Source organism: Odocoileus virginianus, chromosome 23 (genome assembly GCF_023699985.2).
Source record: "Odocoileus virginianus isolate 20LAN1187 ecotype Illinois chromosome 23, Ovbor_1.2, whole genome shotgun sequence".
NCBI classification, from domain to species: domain Eukaryota; kingdom Metazoa; phylum Chordata; class Mammalia; order Artiodactyla; family Cervidae; genus Odocoileus; species Odocoileus virginianus.
Window position 1 is genome coordinate 48,407,417 of NC_069696.1, and position 21,860 is coordinate 48,429,276.

At 41.0% G+C, this 21,860-nt stretch overlaps 1 protein-coding gene, 1 long non-coding RNA gene and 1 other non-coding gene across 3 annotated transcripts in view; 2 read left to right on the forward strand and 1 right to left on the reverse strand.

Moving 5' to 3' along the window:
- Positions 1 to 2,361: 2,361 nt before the first annotated feature.
- Positions 2,362 to 21,860, reverse strand: part of UTP20 (UTP20 small subunit processome component) — a 91,126-nt gene continuing 71,627 nt past the window's right edge. Inside the window, exons 45-62 of the mRNA XM_070454080.1 lie at positions 21,134 to 21,301; positions 19,615 to 19,781; positions 18,789 to 18,930; positions 17,499 to 17,615; positions 15,934 to 16,104; positions 15,570 to 15,701; positions 14,776 to 14,886; positions 12,913 to 12,992; positions 12,410 to 12,479; positions 12,106 to 12,288; positions 11,263 to 11,394; positions 10,655 to 10,787; positions 8,917 to 9,104; positions 6,400 to 6,471; positions 4,563 to 4,826; positions 4,232 to 4,358; positions 2,931 to 3,076; positions 2,362 to 2,687 (exon numbers count right to left, since the gene is read on the reverse strand). Of these exons, the coding sequence (XP_070310181.1) occupies positions 2,532 to 2,687; positions 2,931 to 3,076; positions 4,232 to 4,358; positions 4,563 to 4,826; positions 6,400 to 6,471; positions 8,917 to 9,104; positions 10,655 to 10,787; positions 11,263 to 11,394; positions 12,106 to 12,288; positions 12,410 to 12,479; positions 12,913 to 12,992; positions 14,776 to 14,886; positions 15,570 to 15,701; positions 15,934 to 16,104; positions 17,499 to 17,615; positions 18,789 to 18,930; positions 19,615 to 19,781; positions 21,134 to 21,301 (2,559 nt within the window). The 3' untranslated portion in view covers positions 2,362 to 2,531. The remainder of the gene's footprint in view (positions 2,688 to 2,930; positions 3,077 to 4,231; positions 4,359 to 4,562; positions 4,827 to 6,399; positions 6,472 to 8,916; positions 9,105 to 10,654; positions 10,788 to 11,262; positions 11,395 to 12,105; positions 12,289 to 12,409; positions 12,480 to 12,912; positions 12,993 to 14,775; positions 14,887 to 15,569; positions 15,702 to 15,933; positions 16,105 to 17,498; positions 17,616 to 18,788; positions 18,931 to 19,614; positions 19,782 to 21,133; positions 21,302 to 21,860) is intronic.
- LOC139030647 (uncharacterized) lies at positions 12,397 to 19,823 on the forward strand. Its single transcript, XR_011483058.1, has 2 exons — positions 12,397 to 12,484; positions 19,635 to 19,823. It is a non-coding gene; the product is annotated as an uncharacterized lncRNA (long non-coding RNA).
- On the forward strand, positions 17,978 to 18,082 carry LOC139030721 (small nucleolar RNA U13). Its single transcript, XR_011483127.1, has one exon. It is a non-coding gene; the product is annotated as a small nucleolar RNA U13 (small nucleolar RNA).

Sequence of the window (21,860 nt, forward strand, 5' to 3'; positions counted from 1 at the left end):
ATTAATCCTTTATCAGTACAAGGTACATACCACGTCCCAGTTGCGTCTTCTTGTAAATAGAAGTTCTTAATTTTTATCACATCATCCCTCTCTAGATAGCACTTTTTATCTTATTTTTCATTATTTGACAGGGCAAGCCCCTCACCCTATTTTCCTTTTGTAAGAGTATCATGGCTATTTTCGACTTACTATTCTTCCATGTACATTTCAGAATCAGTTTGTTGGGATAATATGAAGAACTTCTTTGGGATTTTGCTCAGATTTGTATGTAACCACAGGTTTCCAACTGGGGAAGAACTAGCAACTTATGATACTAAATCTTCCTACCCATGAATGTAGTGAAACTTCTCCATTTGTCCAGGTCTTTCTTAATGCTCATGTTTTCAGTTCAGCAGTCGCTCAGTTGTGTCTGACTCTTTGTAACCCCACGGACTGCAGCACACCAGGCTTCCCTGTCCATCACCAACTCCCAGAGCTTGCTCACATTCATGTCCATTAAGTCGGTGATGCCATCCAACCATCTCATCCTCTTTTGTCCCCTTCTCCTCCTGCCTTCAATCTTTCCCAGCATCAGGGTCTTTTCTGCTGAGTCAGTTCTTCACATCAGGTGGCCAAAGTACTGGAGTTTCAGCTTCAGCATCAGTCTTTCCAATGAATATTCAGGGCTGATTTCCTTTAGGATGGACTGGCTAGATCTCCTTGCAGTCCAAGGGACTCTCAAGAGTCTTCTCCAATATCACAGTTCTAAAGAATCAATTCTTTGGCCCTCAGCTTTCTTTATAGTCCAACTCTCACATCCACACGACTACTGGAAAAAAATAGCTTTGACTAGACAGACCTCTGTTGGCATAGTAATGTCTCTGCTTTTTAATATGCTGTCTAGGTTGGTCATAGTTTTTCTTCCAAGGAGCAAGTGTCTTAATTTCATGGCTGCAGTCACCATCTGCAGTGACTTTGGAGCCCCCCAAAATAAAGTCTGTCACTGTTTCCATTGTTGCCCCATCTATTTGTCATGAAGTAATGGGATAAGATGCCATGATCTTGGTTTTTTTAATGTTGAGTTTTAAGCCAGCTTTTTCACTCTCCTCTCTCACTTTCATTGAGAAGCTCTTTAGTTCTTCTTCCCTTTCTGCCATAAGAGTGGTGTCATCTACATATCTGAGGTTATCGAGATTTCTCCCAGCTATCTTGATTCCAGCTTGTGCTTCATCCAGCCCAGCATTTCGCATGATGTACTCTGTATATCAGTTAAATAAGCAGGGTGACAATATACAGCCTTCATGTACTCCTTTCCCAATTTGGAACCAGTCTGTTCCATGTCCGGTTCTAACTGTTGCTTCTTGACCTGCATACAGATTTCTCAAGAGGCAGGTCAGGTGGTCTAGTATTCCCATCTCTTTCAGAATTTTCCATAGTTTATTGTGATCTATACAGTCAAAGGCTTTGGCTTAATCAATAAAGCAAATACTTACCTGGAATTCTCTTGGTTTTTCTATGATCCAATGGATGCTGGCTATCGGATCTCTGGTTCCCCTGCCTTTCCTAAATCTGGCTTGAACATCTGGAAGTTCATGGTTCACGTAATGTTGAAGCCTAGCGTGGAGAATTTTGAGCATTACTTTGCTAGCGTGTGAGCTGAGTGCAATTGTGTGTGTATTTGAGCATTCTTTGGCATTGCCCTTCTTTGGGATTGCAATGAAAGGTGACCTTTTTCAGTCCTGTGGCCACTGCTGAGTTTTCCAAATTTGCTGGCATATTGAGTGCAGCACTTTCAAAGCATCATCTTTTAGGATTTGAAATAGCTCAGCTGGAATTCCATCACCTCCACCAGCTTTGTTCATAGTGATGCTTCCTAAGGCCCACTTGACTTTGCATTCCAGGACGTCTGGCTCTAGGTGAGTGATCACACCATCGTGGTTATCTGGGTCATGAAGATCTTTTTTGTATAGTCCTTCTGTGTATTCTTGCTGCCTCTTAGTCTCTTCTGCTTCTGTTAGGTCCATTCTATTTCTGTCCTTTATTGAGCCCGTCTTTGCATGAAATGCTCCCTTGGTATCTCTTATTTTCTTGAAGAGAGCTCTAGTCTTTCCCATTGTACTGTTTTCCTCTTTTTCTTTGCACTGATCACTGAGGAAGGCTTTTTTGTGTCTCCTTGCTATTCTTTGGAACTCTGTATTCAAATGGGTATATGTATCTGTATATCAAATTTTGTAATTCTGCAAATCATCTGCTTGATTTACTCCTAACTTCTTCTACCTGTTGTCTTGCTAATTTAATGTGTATTTTTAAAAAGAAAAGTACATTTTAAAACTCTTTTATCATTAGTGTCAAATGCTTTTTAGACAGTGAAGATAACAGTAGTATTATGAAATATTTTAATTAAAAACAAACATGAATTATATTAAACTGTATAATATTATACAATCTATGCCAAAGTTTAAATAATAAAACCTGCTATGATTTTGGACCAGCAGGTAGACCAGAAAGTTCACGTTTAGGGTAAGTTGGACACTGTTAGCACAGGGAACACTTTACTCCACCATTGCTAAATCTTTCAGGCTGTGGCTCTTTTGTCTTTTGGCCTTATAGCCTGGACGCAGGAACTCAATCTTTCTCTTCTTTGCTTCACTTTTGTTTTTGTGTTTCTTCAGCTTTTTCTTGGCAGCAATATCAGGATTAGTTACAAACTTGAAAAAAGAATAGAAATTTTGTATTACTTTTAAAGTAAATGTTAAACCAATAAAAATCAAATGCAGAAATGGACCATTTTTGAAAATCACAAAATCTGGAGCCCCAGCTATAAAGTCCCACCTCTCAAACACAGCCAATTTCTCTTTCCCCCCTGAGCAAGTATGACACACACATGCACACACGCCTGGTTAAAAATAGTTAAGTCCAATGAACAGGTTAATTTCAAGCAGCAAGCCTACCTCCAAAGCCTTTCTCTTTTTCCGGAGTGCCCTTTTCTCAGTAGCCTGTTTCTGTACAGAGGCAAAGGCTAATGAGAAACTCTCGAGCCCGACCAGCTTTTTCAGTAGTTCTATGATTTCCTGGGATAGATTCTTCAGTGAAGGATCTAATAACACACAGAGACACAATCAGGAACACACAGGAAAGAACATATTTGAATATCTACAAAATTAACATGGACAATTTAAATTCCCAAGGCGTGATCGCTTTTATTACTTCAGCATTAAACACTGATCTAAAAGCTAGTCTCTTCGTCTCTGAGTTCCTGAGATAGGAGAATAAGCAGAAATGTTGGACACAGCATTCCAAGGCACCTCCTCCTCAAGGATGCGGCAAGAGATCAGAGACCATAGAGATCAGAGACCATGAAACACTTTCCTTCGGGGATCCTGGCTCAGAAGACATTCAAGTAATTTGAGAACTGGACAAATGTTTTGTGTTACCTTTATTAACCTGCTCAGGTCTGTGCAGATGGTGGCAAAGAAAGGTAAGCATATATCTCTAGGTCCTCTCTAATTCATGGGTCACAGAGGCTTGGCTCTGGCTGTAACCTCTTCTTTTTTGGGCGGGGGGTGGGTGAGGGGCGGAATCAAAGACTCTCTTAACCACCAGTGCCTGGCAAATATTCGGTGTTCTGTGAGTGCTGGCTGAGAGCCAAAGCCAACCTGACCTACTCTAAGGAAACTCTCAGGGTTGTAGGAATAAGACAGCTCCTGTTTTGTCATTTACTTCATTTGTTAATACTTTAAAACTCTTAACATTCACTTTACTCCCTTGCTTTCCAATCCCTAATTTCCACTAGTCCTGTTACCGAAAGAGATAACTTAAGGATCACTGAGGGAAAGGTACCAAATGAACCAGGCAAGAAAATATACTGGGAAAAATGAAAACATCTGAACTAAAAACTGTTTGATAGTTTTGCCTTATAATTCTTAAGAGACTATAGTGAAATTTGTTCATTATTGTTCACAGCGCTGTGAGGTTTAGAACCACCCCAAATTGGTTTTCTTTTAATATTTAATCTACACTTAGGAGTTAAAAACATCATCCTTTAGGAGAGAAACCTTCACTCTTAGACACAAGAAAGCATATAGAAGACAGTGAAAAATAACACAAATACGCCTTATTTGTTTGCTGTTGCCTTGATACCTAGGCAAGTTTTCTTGCTAAACTCTGGCAGAAAGGGAGGACAGAAAAGAAGAAGGAAGCATTCAGGAGAGAAGATAGGTATTTTAACGTGTAGAAGAAGACGCAGAATTACCCTGCTCTGAATAGGTGCTGTTCAGTTCCCGGAACAAAGGCGCTATGATCACTGGGAGATACGGCTTCACCTTGTCTATTCCAAGGTCCATTGCTATGGCTCCAAGAAATTTAAAGATGCATGTTCTCTGAAAATACAGGTCATTTTTCTTTTGTACTTGTAGCTACAGAGTTAACTTAGAAAACAAGGTCTATTTAGGGGCAGATATTATGCTACAGTTCTGGGTTCAAAAGGTTCTAGGAGGAACCTTGGGAGGATAGCTAGTATCATTAAAATTTAAAAAAAAAAGAAAAGAAAGGCTACTTTGAGGCATTCTGCATATGCACCACACCTTTAAGGGGTTTCTAGGTGAATAAGCGGCTTCCACTGCTGCAATCCGGGACAGCTTCTGGATCAGCCAGAGCAGTGTGGCTGGCTTGCTGTGCTCTTCCTTCTCATCTGCACACACCCTGTGTTCTTCCACACCCTCTCTGGCCGTGCCATCACCGAAAACTTCCTGTTCTTCCATGTCTTCTTTTATGTCCCCTTGCTTATCCCCAGAGTCAGGTTCCAGTAAATATAAGACTTTGGCTACAAATAACAAATTCTTAACAACCTTAGAAAAAAGGGGTGTGGGGAGGCAGGAGAGAGGGGAAAGGTAAGAATTAGATTCTGATTTTGTAGTAAATATGGCTTGGTAAATTCCAATATTCATGAGCAGTCCCTTTTTGTAAAAATTCAGTTTACCCTACAGTGTGTCCAATCTACTTCCATGTAACTTTTATCCATTTGGCCTACTTTTGTTCTTTAAGGTCCCACTGAGTAATTTCATTCTGGACCATCCATTTATTATTTTTCAAGAGGCTTTCATCCTCATTCCATTAAATTCCTTCATCTAGTCTTCATAGAAATAACAATTTTCATTTTTTGAGCACTGACTAGTTGCTTTGTATACATTCCAATTCAACTTTAAAATATCCCTATCAGGTACTACTGGGCTTCCCAAGTGGCACTAGAATCCGCCTGCCAATGCGGAGACGCAAGAGACATGGGTTTGATCCATGGGTCAGGAAGATCCCCTGGAGCAGGAGATGCAACCCGCTTTGGTATTCTTGCCTGGAGAATCTATGGGCAGAGGAACTTAGCAGGCTACAGTCCATGGGGTTGCAAAAAGTCAGACACAACTGAACACATCAAGTACTGTTACAGCAGAGAAAACCAAGGCAGGCACAGAGTTGCTGAATCTCACCCAAAGACAAAGTGGTCAGCCAGAAGTCAAAGGTCTTTAGAATTCAAGCCCAAGTTCTTGTATACTGAGCCTCTTCTTTCCCACATATCCCATTAACTACTGCCCAGGGGTGGTACTTTCCGTCTTGTAATAATGGACCCATTTATCGAATCCTAATCTTGGGACATCTATGCAATCTCTGGTGTGGGTATTTCACACCTGTTGTGTGAAGGAGGAAATCAAGTCGGTTTTGAACTCCTTCACCATCCTGGCTACTCAACAGAGGAGTAGCCAGGAGAGGCCACTGTGTGCCTCTAGAGGAGCTATGTGCCTAAAGTTCCCCCACATGTGGTACTCAGACTACTACACGCTGTCCAAGACTAGCCTGGCCATCAAGAGTTAATGCCAAGAGTATCACTTCCTTCTGGAAGCTGGGCCTTTGTGAGGACAGTACCAGATTTGGAGGCCTTTTCCCCCTTAACAACCACTTCACATTGTTAACTCCAAGATTAAGGTGAACCAAAATCCATAATTTCGTTCATCCTGGGTCAGTATTAGTCAATCTCTTCCTACCTGTCCTGAGTATGTATGGTTTATCAGCCTCTACTAAAATACATTGTGTGAGACCCCACCCACTGTCCACCCTGGCATGACTTCTTTGGCCTCACTTTGCTATCCATTCCCCCTGCATTGGGAGCACAGTCTTAATCACTAGACCACCAGCAAAGCCCCCAAATGTACCATTTTTATTGGTAATTTTAAACAGAGCCAGGAGTAATCCCAGTATGGACTCCAGAGTCGATTAGATATGTGTGCCTAATTGATCATGTATAAATTGTTTATTTATATTTCATTTAATTCCCCAAGACTTAACTAGGAAAAACAAAAACCAAATGTGAGCTTACTCCTATACTGTTAGTAGCATAGGTCCCTTATATTTAACTGGAATTATACTACTTACCTGCTCTCCTAGAGACTGGTCCAAGAATTTGGAGTGCAACTGATGGCAAGAGGCTAGGGAGATACTTTTCATCTGTGAAAAGAAAATGGACATTGGCAGACACAACACAGGGTATTCCTGATTGTTTTTAAAAAACTTCAAGTAACTGTAATAATGCAACTAAGGTAGCAGATTTTTCTCTGAATGACCACCTGCATAGATCTGGAGAAGGTTCATGAGCAGAAATTAGATGTTCCCTTCTATCTGTCATAAGCATTTTAGCTAAAGGACATGGGGAGAGATAAATCATAATCTTTAGATTACTGGTAGACAATTTTACAACCTTCAAACACTTTCCCTTTCTCTTTTCTTCCATCCTCCCCTCTATCTCCCCTCTATCTCCCCTAAGAAAAACCTGCTACCTTAGTTGCACTATTATAGTTACTTGAAATGTACCAAGGGAACATTTCATGCAAAGATGGGCACAATAAAGGACAGAAATGGTATGGACCTAACAGAAGCAGAAGAGATTAAGAAGAAGTGGCAAGAATACACCAAAGAACTATACAAAAAACACCTTCATGGCCCAGATAATCACGATGGTGTGATTACTCACCTAGAGCCAGACATACTGGAATGCGAAGTCAAGTGGGCCTTAGGAAGCATCACTACAAACAAAGCTAGTGGAAGTGATGGAATTCCAGTTGAGCTATTTTGAATTCTAAAAGATGATGCTGTGAAAGTGTTGCACTCAATATGCCAGCAAATTTGGAAAACTCAGCAGTGGCCACAGGACTGAAAAAGGTCAGTTTTCATTCCAATCCCAAAGAAAAGCAATGCCAAAGAATGCTCAAACTAGCGCACAATTGCACTCATCTCACATGCTAGCAAAGTAATGCTCAAAATTCTCCAAGCCAGACTTCAACAATACGTGAACCATGAACTTCCAGATGTTCAAGCTGGATTTAGAAAAGGCAGAGGAACCAGAGATCCAATTGCCAACATCTGCTGGTTCACAGAAAAAGCGACAGAATTCCAGAAAAACATCTGTTTCTGCTTTATTGACTATGCCAAAGCCTTTGACTGTGTGGATCACAACAAACTGTGGAAAACTCAAGAGATGGGAATACCAGACCACCTGACCTCTTGAGAAATCTGTATGCAGGTCAAGAAGCAACAGTTAGAACCAGACATGGAACAGTAGACTGGTTCCAAATTGGGAAAGGAGTACATCAAGGCTGTATATTGTCACCCTGCTTTATTTAACTGATATACAGAGTACATCATGCGAAATGCTGGGCTGGATGAAGCACAAGCTGGAATCAAGTTTGCTGGGAGAAATCTCAATAACTTCAGATATGCAGATGACACCACCCTTATGGCAGAAAGGGAAGAAGAACTAAAGAGCCTCTTGATGAAAGTGAAAGAGGAGAGTGAAAAAGCTGGCTTAAAATTCAACATTCAGAAAACTAAGATCATGGCATCCAGTCCCATCACTTCATGGCAAATAGAGGGGGAAACAGTGGAAACAGTGGCAGACTTTATTTTGGGGGGCTCCAAAATCACTGCAGATGGTGACTGCAGCCATGAAATTAAAAGACACTTGCTCCTTGGAAGAAAAACTAAGACCAACCTAGAGAGCATATCAAAAAGCAGAAACATTACTTTGCCAACAAAGGTCCATCTTGTCAAAGCTATGGTTTTTCCAGTAGTCATGTATGGATGTGAGAGTTGGACTATAAAGAAAGCCAAGAGCTGAAGAATTGATGCTTTTGAACTGTGGTGTTGGAGAAGACTTCAGAGTCCCTTGGACTGCAAGGAGATCCAACCAGTCCATCCTAAAAGAAATCAGTCCTGAATATTCATTGGAAGGAGTGATGTTGAAGCTGAAACTCCAGTACTTTGGCCACCTGATGTGATGAACTGACTCATTTGAAAAGACTCTGATGCTGGAAAAGCCTGAAGGCAGGAGGAGAAGGGGATGACAGAGGATGAGATGGTTGGATGGCACACCGACTCAATGGACATGAGTTTGAGTAAACTCTGGGAGTTGGTGATGGACAGGGGGGCCTGGCGTGCTGCACGACTGAGTGACTGAACTGAACTGATCCTCCACTCATTCAATGTTTATGGCGTTTCCACTGTAAGCCAGGTGTCATGCTAGGCCCTAAGACATGGGAGACAGATATAACATGGTCCCTGCCTAACATTTTCATGAACATGATGATTTCATTGAGGCATCAACAAGGTTATGAAGGAGGCACGACAGACAATATCTTACTTTCCAGCACTGATAAAGAACTTAAATATGCTAAATAAACAAATAAAAAATCTGATTAGTGGTCTAAAATTTTTCTTCGAAAAACTTTGGCCTTGAGGGTGACCCTCTCTAGTTACTAATACTTGTGTGGATCCACATGTGCATCAGGTTGTTGACTGGAAGAGTTCCTCCCAAGGGCCAACCCCAAGATAGTAACATGAACCAGAATGAATACCTCATGAAGATGAGGGAAGGAAAAGGTGTTAGAGGAAACTTACCTTTTGCTCAAGGTCAGTTGTTAGGAAGCGGATTGCGACAGGTTCCGAGACTTTCTTTTTGGTTTTTTTGACATGCCGTTTGCTGATAAGTTCCTCAGGTTGGCAAGAGGCAAAGAGCAATCCAAAAATCTGGGCTGCTGTGAGCCACACCCAGCTGTGCGGGTATCTCAAGTGGGCGTGCACGTGACCTGATGGAGCCAAAACACATTCTCAGATGTCTGTCTCAAGGCTTTCCTGACTCTGTGGTCGTGAGCACGACTGATGTCGGCATTTCTTGAGTATCTATTATGTGCCTGAATTTAGGAACCAAAGATGAACAAAATAGTCCCTGCTTCTCAGAAGTGAGGTGGAGACTGAAATAACTAGAGAACCAACTCCTACCATGGGAAATGACATGAGGAGAGAGATCTGAGTAAGACTAAAAACAGGCCAGTTTCATAAGAACTTAGCTTCAGATTCAAGGAGGTAAGGTAGCATTAACAACTGCAATTTCAAGTTAAAGTTAGTATAAATATATATATGGGCACACACTCATTTCTCCTAACTGCTGAAATCAGTGGCACCAAGCAGCTGACTGGAAAGGTGTCATTTACTGAGGCTTTCTGTGTGCCAGCCACAGGCTAAGGGTGTTACACGTATTAGCTCACTTAGACCTCACAACAGTTCTGGGAGGCTGGAATTGTCATTCCCAGTTTATAGTTCCAGAGGGGGCTAAGTACTGTGCCAAGCTGTAACAGGCAGAACCAAGCCTGGCCCCAAAGCTCGTATCCTTCAGTATGACCTCTTGAAGGCTCTTCACAGTGCACCCTTAAAGCTCATTCCCTCACGCTACTCTCAGGGCCACTCTCCATGTACCACACTTGGGAATTACAATAGAAAAGCCTTGTGGTGGGGAACAGGACTAAAATTTTGAATGATCCATGTCATATCTGAATTTTAGTCTATGCTATATTTCATAAAGATGGTTTTACTTTTTTTTTTTTATATGAACCTTTGTAATATCTCAAAGGAGCCATACCAGAGTAGGTTATACAGTAACTTAGTAACTGGATTATTTTTCTCATAAAATCATGAGTTCTCTTGAAACAAATGGTTATTTAAAGCATTCACTGCAGTGTCTATTTCCTAGTATTTAGTTTTGATTAATCAAAGCTAAAATGTTAAATTAATAATTCTAGGATCTTATTTTTTATTTAAAGAGTGTTACATAACAAATATTAGGCAACCTTAAAAAAACCCTATGGCTATTTGACAAAAGGAAGACTGGATGGAAATGTCTAACAAGTAAGTAGCAAGGAGGACTTTGGGAAACTTCTTTCTTTCACTCCTCCATAATTAACATAATTGGGCTTCCTTGGTGGTAAGGAATCCACGTGTGATGCAGGAGACACAGGTTTGATCCCTGGGTCAGGAAGATCCCCTGGAGAGGGAAATGGCAACCCTCTCCAGTATTCTTGCCTGGGAAATCCCACGGACAGAGTAGCAGCCTGGAGGGCTACAGTCCATGGGGTCACAGGGGTCAGACAATACTTAGCAACTAAATAATAATTAACATAATTAATTTTTTTTATTTATAAATGAAATATTTATGAGATATATAATTTGCTTTTTCTCCCAGAAAAAAATACTTTCACTGTAATCAATCTGAAAGGCCTTTTAAATCTTTTTCTTATGAACTTTCCCCCTGATATTATATATTTCTAATGTGTTTATTTTTAAAGAAAAAGGAAATACTCACTCCAGATTTTACTCAGAGTTTCAGAGGGCTTGGTAAACTGAATGATATTACATTCCTTGATGAGTTTACTTATCAGTACAAGAAAGCTGAACAGAAGGCGATCTGCAGCTTTTTCTTCAGTCTCTTCCATGATCTAAAAGTAGGAAGAATGTTAAATTAATTAAGGCAATAATTTCAAAGTATTTTATGGACATTTTTACTCCAGGATGTACAACTATAGCAGGGTTTCTCAAGCACAACACTGCTGACATTTTGGTCAGGTAATTCTTTGCTTTGGGGGGCTGTGCTGTGCATTAGAGGATGTTTATCAATACTCCTGGCATCTACCCATTAGATAAGAGTAATGCCCTTCTGTCCTCCAGCTGTGACAACCAAAACTGTCTCCAAACATTGCTAAATGTCCCCGAGGGGCTTATGGAATTTTGATCATCATACACTATGGAAGATAACTTAATCTTCTTTTCACAAAAGAAGATAGAACTGCACTGAGTTCTTTCTTTTAGTAATAAAAAAACATTTTTGACACAAATATTTAGCCTGTTAGCTATACTACCTCAAGTATAACTACAAAAATAACCAACACTTTTACTCCCTAACAAATAACTTACATCTGTAAAGTTTTCAGGATCAACTTCCTTTTCAATCACAGGGAGAACAATTCCAAGTCTTCTCTCAAAATTGACTCCTTCACTTTCCGCAAAGAAGCCACAGATCAGAGCAGCTAGTTGTCGATTTAAGCGCTACAGAAAATAAAACCATCACAAGATAATAAACTTGGGAGGCTGTTTCCAAAACTGAAATAAAGGTGGTTATGACTCTGTCCTCAGTAGTTCTTTATGATACCAGAAGTCAACAGGATGTGGATTTTTGGTAGCTAACATGAAGAATACAAAGAAATCTTCATCTCCCTAGAACAAAATTTTTAAAAATTGGTATTCATGATTATTCACTGAAAAGTGTTCCAGGCCCCCTGCCCAAAATCCCATTCTGATTTTAAAGCCAGTGTTAAGTTATGATGTGTTGTTTGTATTCCACAAAGATGGGCCAGTGATGATGGGGCTAGATTTAGCAACTTGATACAATTATTGGCAAGAAATACATTCTATAAATTGTATAAGCAGATATTCATCAACAGGAATGAACTGGAAACAAATATATCAATGGAGATTGGTTAAGTAAATTATAATACATTCATGTAGTGGAGTTAACTGGGCAACACTGACCATGTTGTAGGAATACAGGTGATTTTTATGTTATTCTCTATTTGTTGTTACTCTCTATAACTTCTTATATTTTCTAAAATTTTCCTACAAGCATATATTATTACCATAATCAAAAACAATAAAGCTACTTGGGAAAAACTAATTCAACAATGTATAATATGCATTCTTAAAGTATAAACACCAAAAGCTCAGTATTTTCTTTGCAGTATGACTATAAGCAACCCTGACCTTCTTTGCCCCAAACCAGGTGGTAACCATATCGAAGAGCCAGTCTTTCTTCTCAAGGCTGATTTTACTGAGTAAGGATTTGATTGCCATGGATGCCATCTTCTTACACATGGCAGAGTCATCGTTCACCATCATGAGACAAAGAGGAATAAAGAACATTCCACAGTTCTCATGGAGCAGTCCCTAAAAGAAAACAGACACTTATGAGCACAATGAGACCAGAGTTCTCACGTATGTCCTACCAAAGGAGGCCCATGGCTCCCAGAAGCCACAGCTAAGAGTCTGTATCCATGATTCACAGTACCTGAGGGAACGTGTCAAAGAGATAAGCAATCATTTCCAAGGCGGACTCTCTCCCGGTCTCATGTTCATAACTAGGGTAAGAACATCAGAAGGACTTGTTAGTAACTTTAAAATTGACCAATAATTATTTTTAAGAATTTAAAATATTGCCTCAAGGTGCCAGTCTATTTCTTAAAAAGTGGGAAAAAACTCCATTTTCCCAACTTTAATACAGGTACTTATCAGGCTACTTTGCAGTTTAAAATAGAATTGTTAGATTTTTAGTGTTCTCCTAAGCGGACTTTAAGGACAACTGATGATCAGACTGAACTGAAAAGCAGCTTACAGAACTGCTCTATGAAGCTATGTACAGTGCTTGGCAGTCAAGCCAGTGGCTCACAGGGTAGCACTCTGGGAAAATCTGCCATTATGTTTTGACTTTGCCCTTTTCAAGACAGCCCACACATTAAAAGCGGAAGGAACTACCCCCCCCACTACCTTGCATCGTTTATGACTCCAACTTACTTCAGCTGAGCGAGCATGAATTCCAAGTTTGGTCGCAGTTTGTCACCCAGAGGATAGTCAAGAATGTATTTCAGAAAAACCTAGAGACAGAAATCACATGAGAGAGTATTTGGAGCCCGTCTCTCCAGGATTCCTTTCTCCTGACCTGCTTTCTGGGACGCACTGGTAGGCTACACATAGCAGGGTGATCATTAGGTGAAGCCCACCTCCTGAGTCAGTAACTGTGCCTCTCCCCTCTCCGTCCACCTCACTTCCTCAGGTCCTGCCTGGTGAGGAGCCAAGTCCTGGCCCACCGTGAGCCTGGCTGTTTAGAGCTCCAAACCCCAGCTCACACCCTGGCAGCTCCTCACTCTGGAAGGAGGCTTTGGTGAGCTGAGTATGGACTGTGGCTCACCCTACATTTCCCCTGAAGTGAGAAGGGCAGTAACAGCGGTAGTAACAGTGATAATAACCACTGCACTCACTGAATGCCTTCTGTGTGTCACGCATGGGGTGAAGTGTTGCTCAGCTGGTTTTCATGCTCCCTTAGGCAGCAGATGTGACCCCTTTTACAGATGAAGAGAATGGAACACGCACAGAAGCTAAGTAACTTGCACAGGTGGTAGTCCCAGAACCCCATGCTTAGGGTGTCTACATCCAAAGGCTCTCCTTTCAGAGCCTCCAAACTGCTGCATTATTCCGCTTCCTTTATTAATAAGCTTCGAGAACTAGGCACATCATTAACCTTTCCAAAGCCTGTTTCTCCCTCGACCATAAAACGGTGGTGCTGTTTCCTTTGAAGGAAAGTTACAAATAGAGGCTTCGTATGTAAAGTGCTGGGCGTGCAGCTAGTGCTTAATAAACAGCACCTGGCCCTCCTGCTTCCTAAATAAGTTAACTTCCTCTGAATATAGCCTCAGCAGCCCAGGCCCTCTTTAACTCCGAGTTCATATTTCCAATTCAGAACCTTCTATTTCCTGTGTTGATATGTGGTCCTATATCAGGACAGATTTTTATGAAAACAAACCTGCTAATGTCATTCCTCGGTCTACTGATTTCAATGACTTTTTGTTATTCTTAGAACAAAGCCCTAAATATTTAACAAGACTACAAGGTCTTGCCGTATCTGGCACCCTCCCCTCTCATTCACCTTCAACAAGCTAAGCTCTTACCCACCTCAAGGCTCATCTTCCAGCCTGCAAGGCTAAGCCTTGTTTCTTCCTTCAAATTCCGCTTACATGCCAGTCCTCAGGAAAGCTTTCCCTCACTGTCCCACTAAGGTGGTCTTCCACTATGTCATATGTTCTTCCATATTTTGTAGATTTTAAGAAGCACAGTTTTCTACATTTTAACGTATCAGACTGAAATTGAGATATCTTACAATGAATGGCATCATACCACTATGTCAAAGTTTTTTCTTTCTCTGAGGTATATAAGTAATGGTGTGTCTTTAAGTGATGAAGTAGAAATATGACAGTATTGTTTTCCTCATGGAACTTACAATGACTAATTAAATAACCATTCGTGGGATTTCTTTTTTTTTTTTTTTCGTTCGTGGGATTTCTGCTTTGTGCGTGTCTACTATAGGACAGATAGGGACTCTGACTGGACCACCATATGGAAATCTTTCTTGCAGGTTATCATGCTGCAGAGACAAATGTATTTCTTCATCCATCTGAAATATGCCACATAAGGGCTATACTCAAAATGCTCCTTATACTGAAAAATGGCCTGTACTTGGTATGTGAATGGGCTCCTGAGTCTCAAACAACAGCATGACACAAAGTCTTCAGAATCCAAGCAGTGTTGACCTTTCTCTACCTAAAAACCAAACAGAGAAGGCAGGCCCGACCCTCGCCATGGGAAAAAATTCTCTCCACAAACCTGTCTGCACTGGACCCTGGCAGGTTCGCTTTGTGCAGAGATTGCCAGCTTGGACACTTTCCGCATGACATCATCAATTTCTGGGACCAACAACTTTCTTGATAAAATGGCCTGAAACACAAAATGAGAAGACATACTCATTTCATGTTTTACTGCAAATGGCTTCTTGTTTAATAAGCCGACCTGATGTTCAAGTAGCCTCAGGCAGTTTTCAAATATAATGAAAGTATCTCCAAAAGGAAAAGAATATAAGCTTAAAAAAATGGTTATAATGGTCAATTTTATGAAATGTACAAGTAAAGTACCTGCCTTTGTATAGAATTCCCTGAAGTTTAATATAGAGCTCACATTCAAACATTTTAGTGAGGGTGGGATGTTTAGAGAGAATAGCATCGAAACGTGTATATTATCAAGGGTGAAACAGATCACCAGCCCAGGTTGGATGCATGAGACAAGTGCTCGGGGCTGGTGCACTGGGAAGACCCAGAGGGATCGGGTGGAGAGGGAGGTGGGAGCGGGGATCGGGATGGGGAACACATGTAAATCCATGGCTGAGTCATGTCAATGTATGGCAAAAACCACTACAATATTGTAAAGTAATTAGCCTCCAACTAATAAAAATAAATGGAAAAAAAAATTTTAGTAAGTAGATATGTTAGCTTACAATTAATCAAAAAATAATAATCTTTATAAGAACTATCTACCGCTAGTCAGAGCACTATGTTCCATGTAATTCTAAATATCTGACATGAGGCTCGTACACTGCACAACCCAACAATCTGGTGCTGCCATACCTTCAGAAGACCAAATGCAGTGGCTTGTCTTGTAGTATCATAGATGTCCTCCTCAGCATATGCTAGCAGAACTTGAAGCTGCTTTTGAGTTATCTGGTACGACTTCACTTTCTTCACAAGTATGGTCACACACTGCAAGGCAACAACAGTGAGGTTAACAGAGCATCTCACAGACCAGCATCCAGTGGAATGATGAGGACTCAATACAACAGCAATGTTTTTTCACACAGTGTACTAACACTCTGGCCTTACCAAACTAATCTGGAAGAAATTTTGACCAAGACCATAAAGAATGATAAGCAAAATTCACTATGTTGCTAGTCCTGGTCCCGGCTTTTTCTGAGTGCATGTGAAAACATCTCACCTTGAAACAATTTACCACCAGGTGGAAGTTCTGGCCCCTGGCAGCCCCAAGCTTTGCATAGTCCTTCAGCAGAATGAAAAGGTGCTTTGTCAGCTGTTCTGCTTTTGTGCCTATAGATGGCAGGGGGAACCTCAAGATCCAGATCAGGCATTGCAAAGCACCTGTGATCACCTGAAAAACCAAAAACAGAAAACGCCAATCAACTGGTGAAGTGACCAAACTCAATAATCCAGCACCCGAGGCTGTGCAGACTCTGGGCAATCGAGTCGAAGGAATGAAGTGCTCTGTCAGTCTACTCGGGAAGCACTATGCCTGAAGTGTAAGAGTAAGATAAGGAAGTTTCCTCTTTCCTGTTGGAGAAGCTTAAGCGCTTCTCCACACAATGGAAGGTACAGCCCAAACAAGTGAGAAAAGGTGCTCACTTATCACATTCTTAACCTACTATGTAAATGATTAGATGGGCTGGCTAATTTTAGCATTTCTTTTTTTGAAAATCACATTATAAATGCCTTTCCAATTTTCTAGAATGGTTCTTTCATGTAATCCATTCTTATTGAGCTTTTATTATGTCACAAGACACTCTACAGAGTGTTAGAAATACAATAAAAAGGATGCCATTCTGCCATTTAAAGAACAGATAGCTGACTCAGAAATTAACCATGGGAACTGTGACCTATAATTTGATATAGTTATGTGGAGTGCCAAAGATAAGAGAAATGTGCTGGGATCAAGTGACTACAAAAGGATCCCTGAGCCTTCGAGATTATCTAGGCCAGCTGGTTCACTTGGCTCAGCTCTACCCAATAGACACCTATACTCTGATTGCTGGAATGGCCTTATTGGTCTGGATACGATGAAGACAGAGGAAGGAGCTTAAGAGTCACAAAACCAGGGCTTCAATCCCAGATCTGCAGCTTATTACCTGTTTGACTGCAGAGATGTTCCTTTACCTCTTGGCACCTTTACTGGGAAACACTCCATCTGACAAGGTTGGCAAGGTGTGGGCTTTGGAGTCTGACAGACTGAGGCTCACATCCTAGATCTGTCATAGGTGACAAGTCACTTAGCTAAAGGCCTGGAGTTCTCATCTTTGAAGTAGAAGCATTAATGATATACGCTTCATGGGCTGTTATGAGGAATCACGGCAGTAAGCCGTAGTGACAAGGAGAAGGAGATGATCACTGCCATGGGGACAGCACCTCTTGCCCTCAGGAAGCTGTGAGGATCAAACGAAACAGCTAATGTACTTAGAAGGGCTTTTTTTGGCCTCACTGAATGGCATGCGGACCTTCCCAACCGGGGATTGAACCTGTGACCCTTGCATTGGAAGCACGGGGTCTTAACCACTGAACCACCAGGGAAGTGCCTTAGAAGGGCTTTTGTAATTATTAAGGGCTCTCCATTATTATTAAGTTGCTGTTAAGGGAGCGACTCAATGCAGGTAACAGAGGTGGTTCATGTTGTTGTAAATCTCTTTAAACACTTAACCACCCTGTGAAGCACGAGCCTAGAAATAAGCTTTGTATTCTGCAAGACACAGGCCCTGTGATGCAACAGACTCTCACCTTAACGTCCATGGAACCCAGGCAGTCTACGAGGAGAGACACAAAGGGGTCCAACATCTCCATGACATTTTCACCTGAAGACTTGATCTTGGAGGTCTTCAGACTAAGGTGCAACAGCTAGAAGTTTTAAAAAGATACTTCATGTTAGTTGGGCATAAGAATGAGGTTAAGGTGAAATGATTTTGAGGGACTAATGCGAAAAGTTAAGACACTTCTATTTGAAATCATAAAAAGTGCAAAGAAAAGGGAACCACCTGGGAGACAGTCTCACTAAATGGAGAAGGTGGGAGCTCCCCCTGCAGCTGAGATTCGAAGTTCATTTACCAAATGGTTATTGCTCGGCATCTACTTTGACTCTATGCACTGGCCCAGCATGAAGGACGTGGCAATAAACCAAGATGGGCAGAGTCCTGGCCCTGATGGCTCTTGGCCAGGATGACAGACTCTAGCGAATAATTCACTATAAAAAGAGGGTGCTGATTCTTTTGTAGTTCATGAGCATGATGACTGGGTGTTCACGCTGCTGCGTGACATGTGCCTCCCTCCAAACCTTGTTACGACATCAGCACATTACCTGTCTGACGTAAAAAAATAAATAAAATAAATAAATAAAAAGGAGGGTGCTTTGAGAGTTCTGTGGGGACCTGGGCAGAGGGAGGAATAGATGGTGAGGTACTGGGGTGGGAAAAGTGTAGGGACTCTGGAGAACTGAAGGGAAGCCCTGCATCCAGTGTGAGGCTATTCCCCTGTGGCCCAGAGGAAAGACACGGCTCTCTCCTGGGAAAAGGGGAGCCAATGAAGGATGAAAAAACATACCTACAGTAAAATGGTCAAATTTGTGTTTTTTATTTTTTTAAATTTTTATTAGCTGGAAGCTAATTACTTTACAATATTGTAGTGGTTTTTGTCATACATTGACATGAATCAGCCATGGACTTACATGTATTCCCCATCCCGATCCCTGCTCCCACCTCCCTCTCCACCAAATTTGTGTTTTTAAAACCTCACCATCTTTTAAAAAAATTTAAGAGTAGTTCAGAGGTACAAACTCATAGGAAAAGCAACAGTGAAAGCACTGTAAATATTAGGTCAGAATCACTAATTCTGAGAAAGTTCTATCATCAAAGTAAGTAACAAATAGTAAATGGACCAATGCACCTTAAAATGAATTCCGTAACTGATGGTAAAAAAGCGTTTCCAGTGGAAACGAGCAGCACTGGAGACTCAGCAGAAGATTAAAGGGCACAGACTCCCTGTGGGCAGCAAGGCTCACTTAAGGTTCTTTCTTACCCGAAGCCCAGACTCAACAAATATGTGCATGTTGGTTTTCTTGCTCACGACAGCTTTCTGTCCGCCTCGAATTGGAGCTGGGGGGAGCAGAAGACAGCTCTGGGGTGGCAGGCGTGGATCTGGTGCGGGGGTTGCTGGATTTCTGTCAATCAAATGGAATGAAAACCAGTGGAGACAAACACATTGTAAGCTGCATCCCCAGAAGCTACTGTGTCTCCTTCTGGTGAGGAGTGTCCAGCACCAAATAATGTGCTGTGAGGCTTTTCTCCCTTAACCACGAGACACAGAAGGGATGATCAGGTTGCTGATCAAAGTTTCTAGAGCCCCAGAAGCAGAGGTCAGAGGGCTGAATGCACGTCTAAGTTAAAATGAACAGCAAAGGGATGCTCCCTTTGATTTCTGAAAACAAATGCCAAGGAGTCTTTCTTAGAACACCCCAGAAGCAAAATCCAAAAAGTTCACAAATAAGGCATTTAAAAATCTTTGGAGGTCTAAGACTCTGGTCAGAACAGGAAGTATTTATTTAAAATCAACCCTAACTTGGATTGAATAAATATCTAAAAAGTGGTGTCAGAGAAATGTTAAAATAATTGGTTGCCTTCACAGCTACTTCATTCAGCAGAAAAATAATCTTGTGTTGACATGTATCACTTGGAAGGACCTCAGTCCGAATACCACAAAGTAGTACGATCTCACATCTCAGATAAATATACTTTTTTTTCTTTTACTAAAGCCAGTTATTAAATGAACCCTCTTAAGATGCTGAGGATTGAATGGCTTATTTGAAGCAAGCACCTAAAAGAATAGTTGCTTTTTTCAAACTTACTTTTCTTTCTGTGTTAACAGGGGGAGATTTTCGCTGACCAAACCATAACTAAGCAACAGAATGGATTCTGCTGTCATTTCCTGGTTTACAAGTAATCCTGCTATGATTCGGCGTAAGGTTTCGTGAACTTTCCGGGCCAGTTTTAAGCTTGTGGTATTTTGCAAGATCTAAAGGCAAACACAAATACATGCTGAGGTGACAGAACTGCATTTTGATTTGTTATAACAGTATTTTCTTTTATATATTATTTCTAATACATGGTTTTTCCTAATTAAAAATAAAACATTCTTAATGAAATTTCAAATATAAGAATAACATAAAATCAAATTTGCCCATGACCTCAACCCCAGCAATAACCACTGCCATTAGTGTATGCCTCTGGAGATTTTGGGCCGCCTCTGTCTTCTCTTTGTTGTTGAGGTCTGGGCACAGCGCTGGAGATAGGATGTGACACTTGGAAGGTGCCAGCCTTCCAAGTGCATTAGATGGGGTGGTTTACAGACAAGCACATACATACCAACACCACGCAGTCACTCCTTGCAGGAAACCTCGCTAATGAAGACACATGACGGCCAAGCCACAGGGCTGGGTATCAGGTACTGGGCCAAATCGGAGGAACTTAATGGGCGCTCAGCACCATCACCCCAGGAAAATCCCAGCGCCTCACAGCTAGTCCTCTGCACAGGACATGGTATTAGGAACTTTCATTACCTTGCAGGGACTTGATAATTTACATGGAAAATATGTGTGCTTTGTCGACTCTTTTTCATCTTAAAAACACATCTAACATTCTTAGATCAGACTCAGATAAGCTAAATGTATCTTAGGAACAATTAGGGCTTACGTGGAATTAGTTAATTTACGTCATTAGATAGGGTTTTTTGCTCTAGGTTTGGTATGTAAAACTGTAATAAAGTGAATGAATAAAGCTTGCTGAACGTTCACCCTTGCAACAGGCATAGCGAGCACTCTGAAGGCAGGTAAATTACAGTCCCTGCCCAGTAGGAGGCAGAATGAAAATGGAAAGAATGTGAGCTTTGAAATTCCAGCTTCAGAAAGATCTGGCATGAAATCCTGGCTTTTCTCCTTATTCATGTTTCTTTCTACCTGTTTGAGCCTGAACTTTCTCACGTGTCAGATGGAAGCACTGTCAATCTCAGGGATGGCTGTGCAGATCAGAAGATGCAATGAAGCACAGTGCTAAGAACACTGATGTGTTCCAAAAATGCCAGTGCGCGTGCTCTTGGCAGTCTGGGGGCAGCAGTCTCACTCCAAAGGCTATTCTTAGTTACTGATGGGACTCAGCTGTGTAATTCACCTATGATTCAATTCTTGTTGCCTTTTCTTTTGCATCTCATGGTTTACATCTGACTCCTGGATCAGAATGCCCATCTCAGGGCTGCCAGACACATGGTACGGGTGTTCTTAGTACTAAAGTGAATCATGATGTTCAAGGCTCTTTTCAAGAACTCAAGATACTGAAAGGTGGTGATTTCCTATATTACATTCAAGTCCTTACCTCTTTTAGTGGAAGGATAAGTTTGGTAACCTGATCTTTTCCTACAAACTTGCCCAAGATTTCATAAGAATCATAACTCTTGCTTCTTCGTGCCTCCATGACTTTGGAGAGGATCTGCTTTACTTCCTTCTCTTCAGCAACAGCACCAAACAACTCGTGGTTAAAAACCTTTAAAAGGAAAAAAAAAAAATCTTTAAAAGAAAAAAGCTAAATGGTAATTATGTACACTCAAGCAAGATATGCCAACATAAGCAGTCTCAAAAATGCATGGTCTGTTGAAGTCAAGGAAAGCATATTGGACTGGATTAAAATTAGACAATAGAAATTTCTATTAGATTTCACTTTTTTCAATGTAGCTTGGAGACCAATTACAGAAACACTTTCAGGTTTATACCAATGAAAAACAAAAGAATACTACATAGATTTACATATATAATTATATAATGCACACACAGGGACTTTTTTGATATTACCAAAAAGTAGCTTAATTTCCCTTTTTTCCACTATTATACATACAATTCTGGTGAGTATACATTTGTACAAACCCCAGATCACACACCTGATTATATCAACTCAGGACCTACAGCAGGACACCCATCTCATGTCACTTGAAACTTAGCTTTTTAAATCTCTGCCAGCCGAAGAGGTGAGATAGTACATTATTTTCATGTTTCATATTTATGTTTTATATTTATTAATATATGTTTATATGTTTGTTTATAGGCTA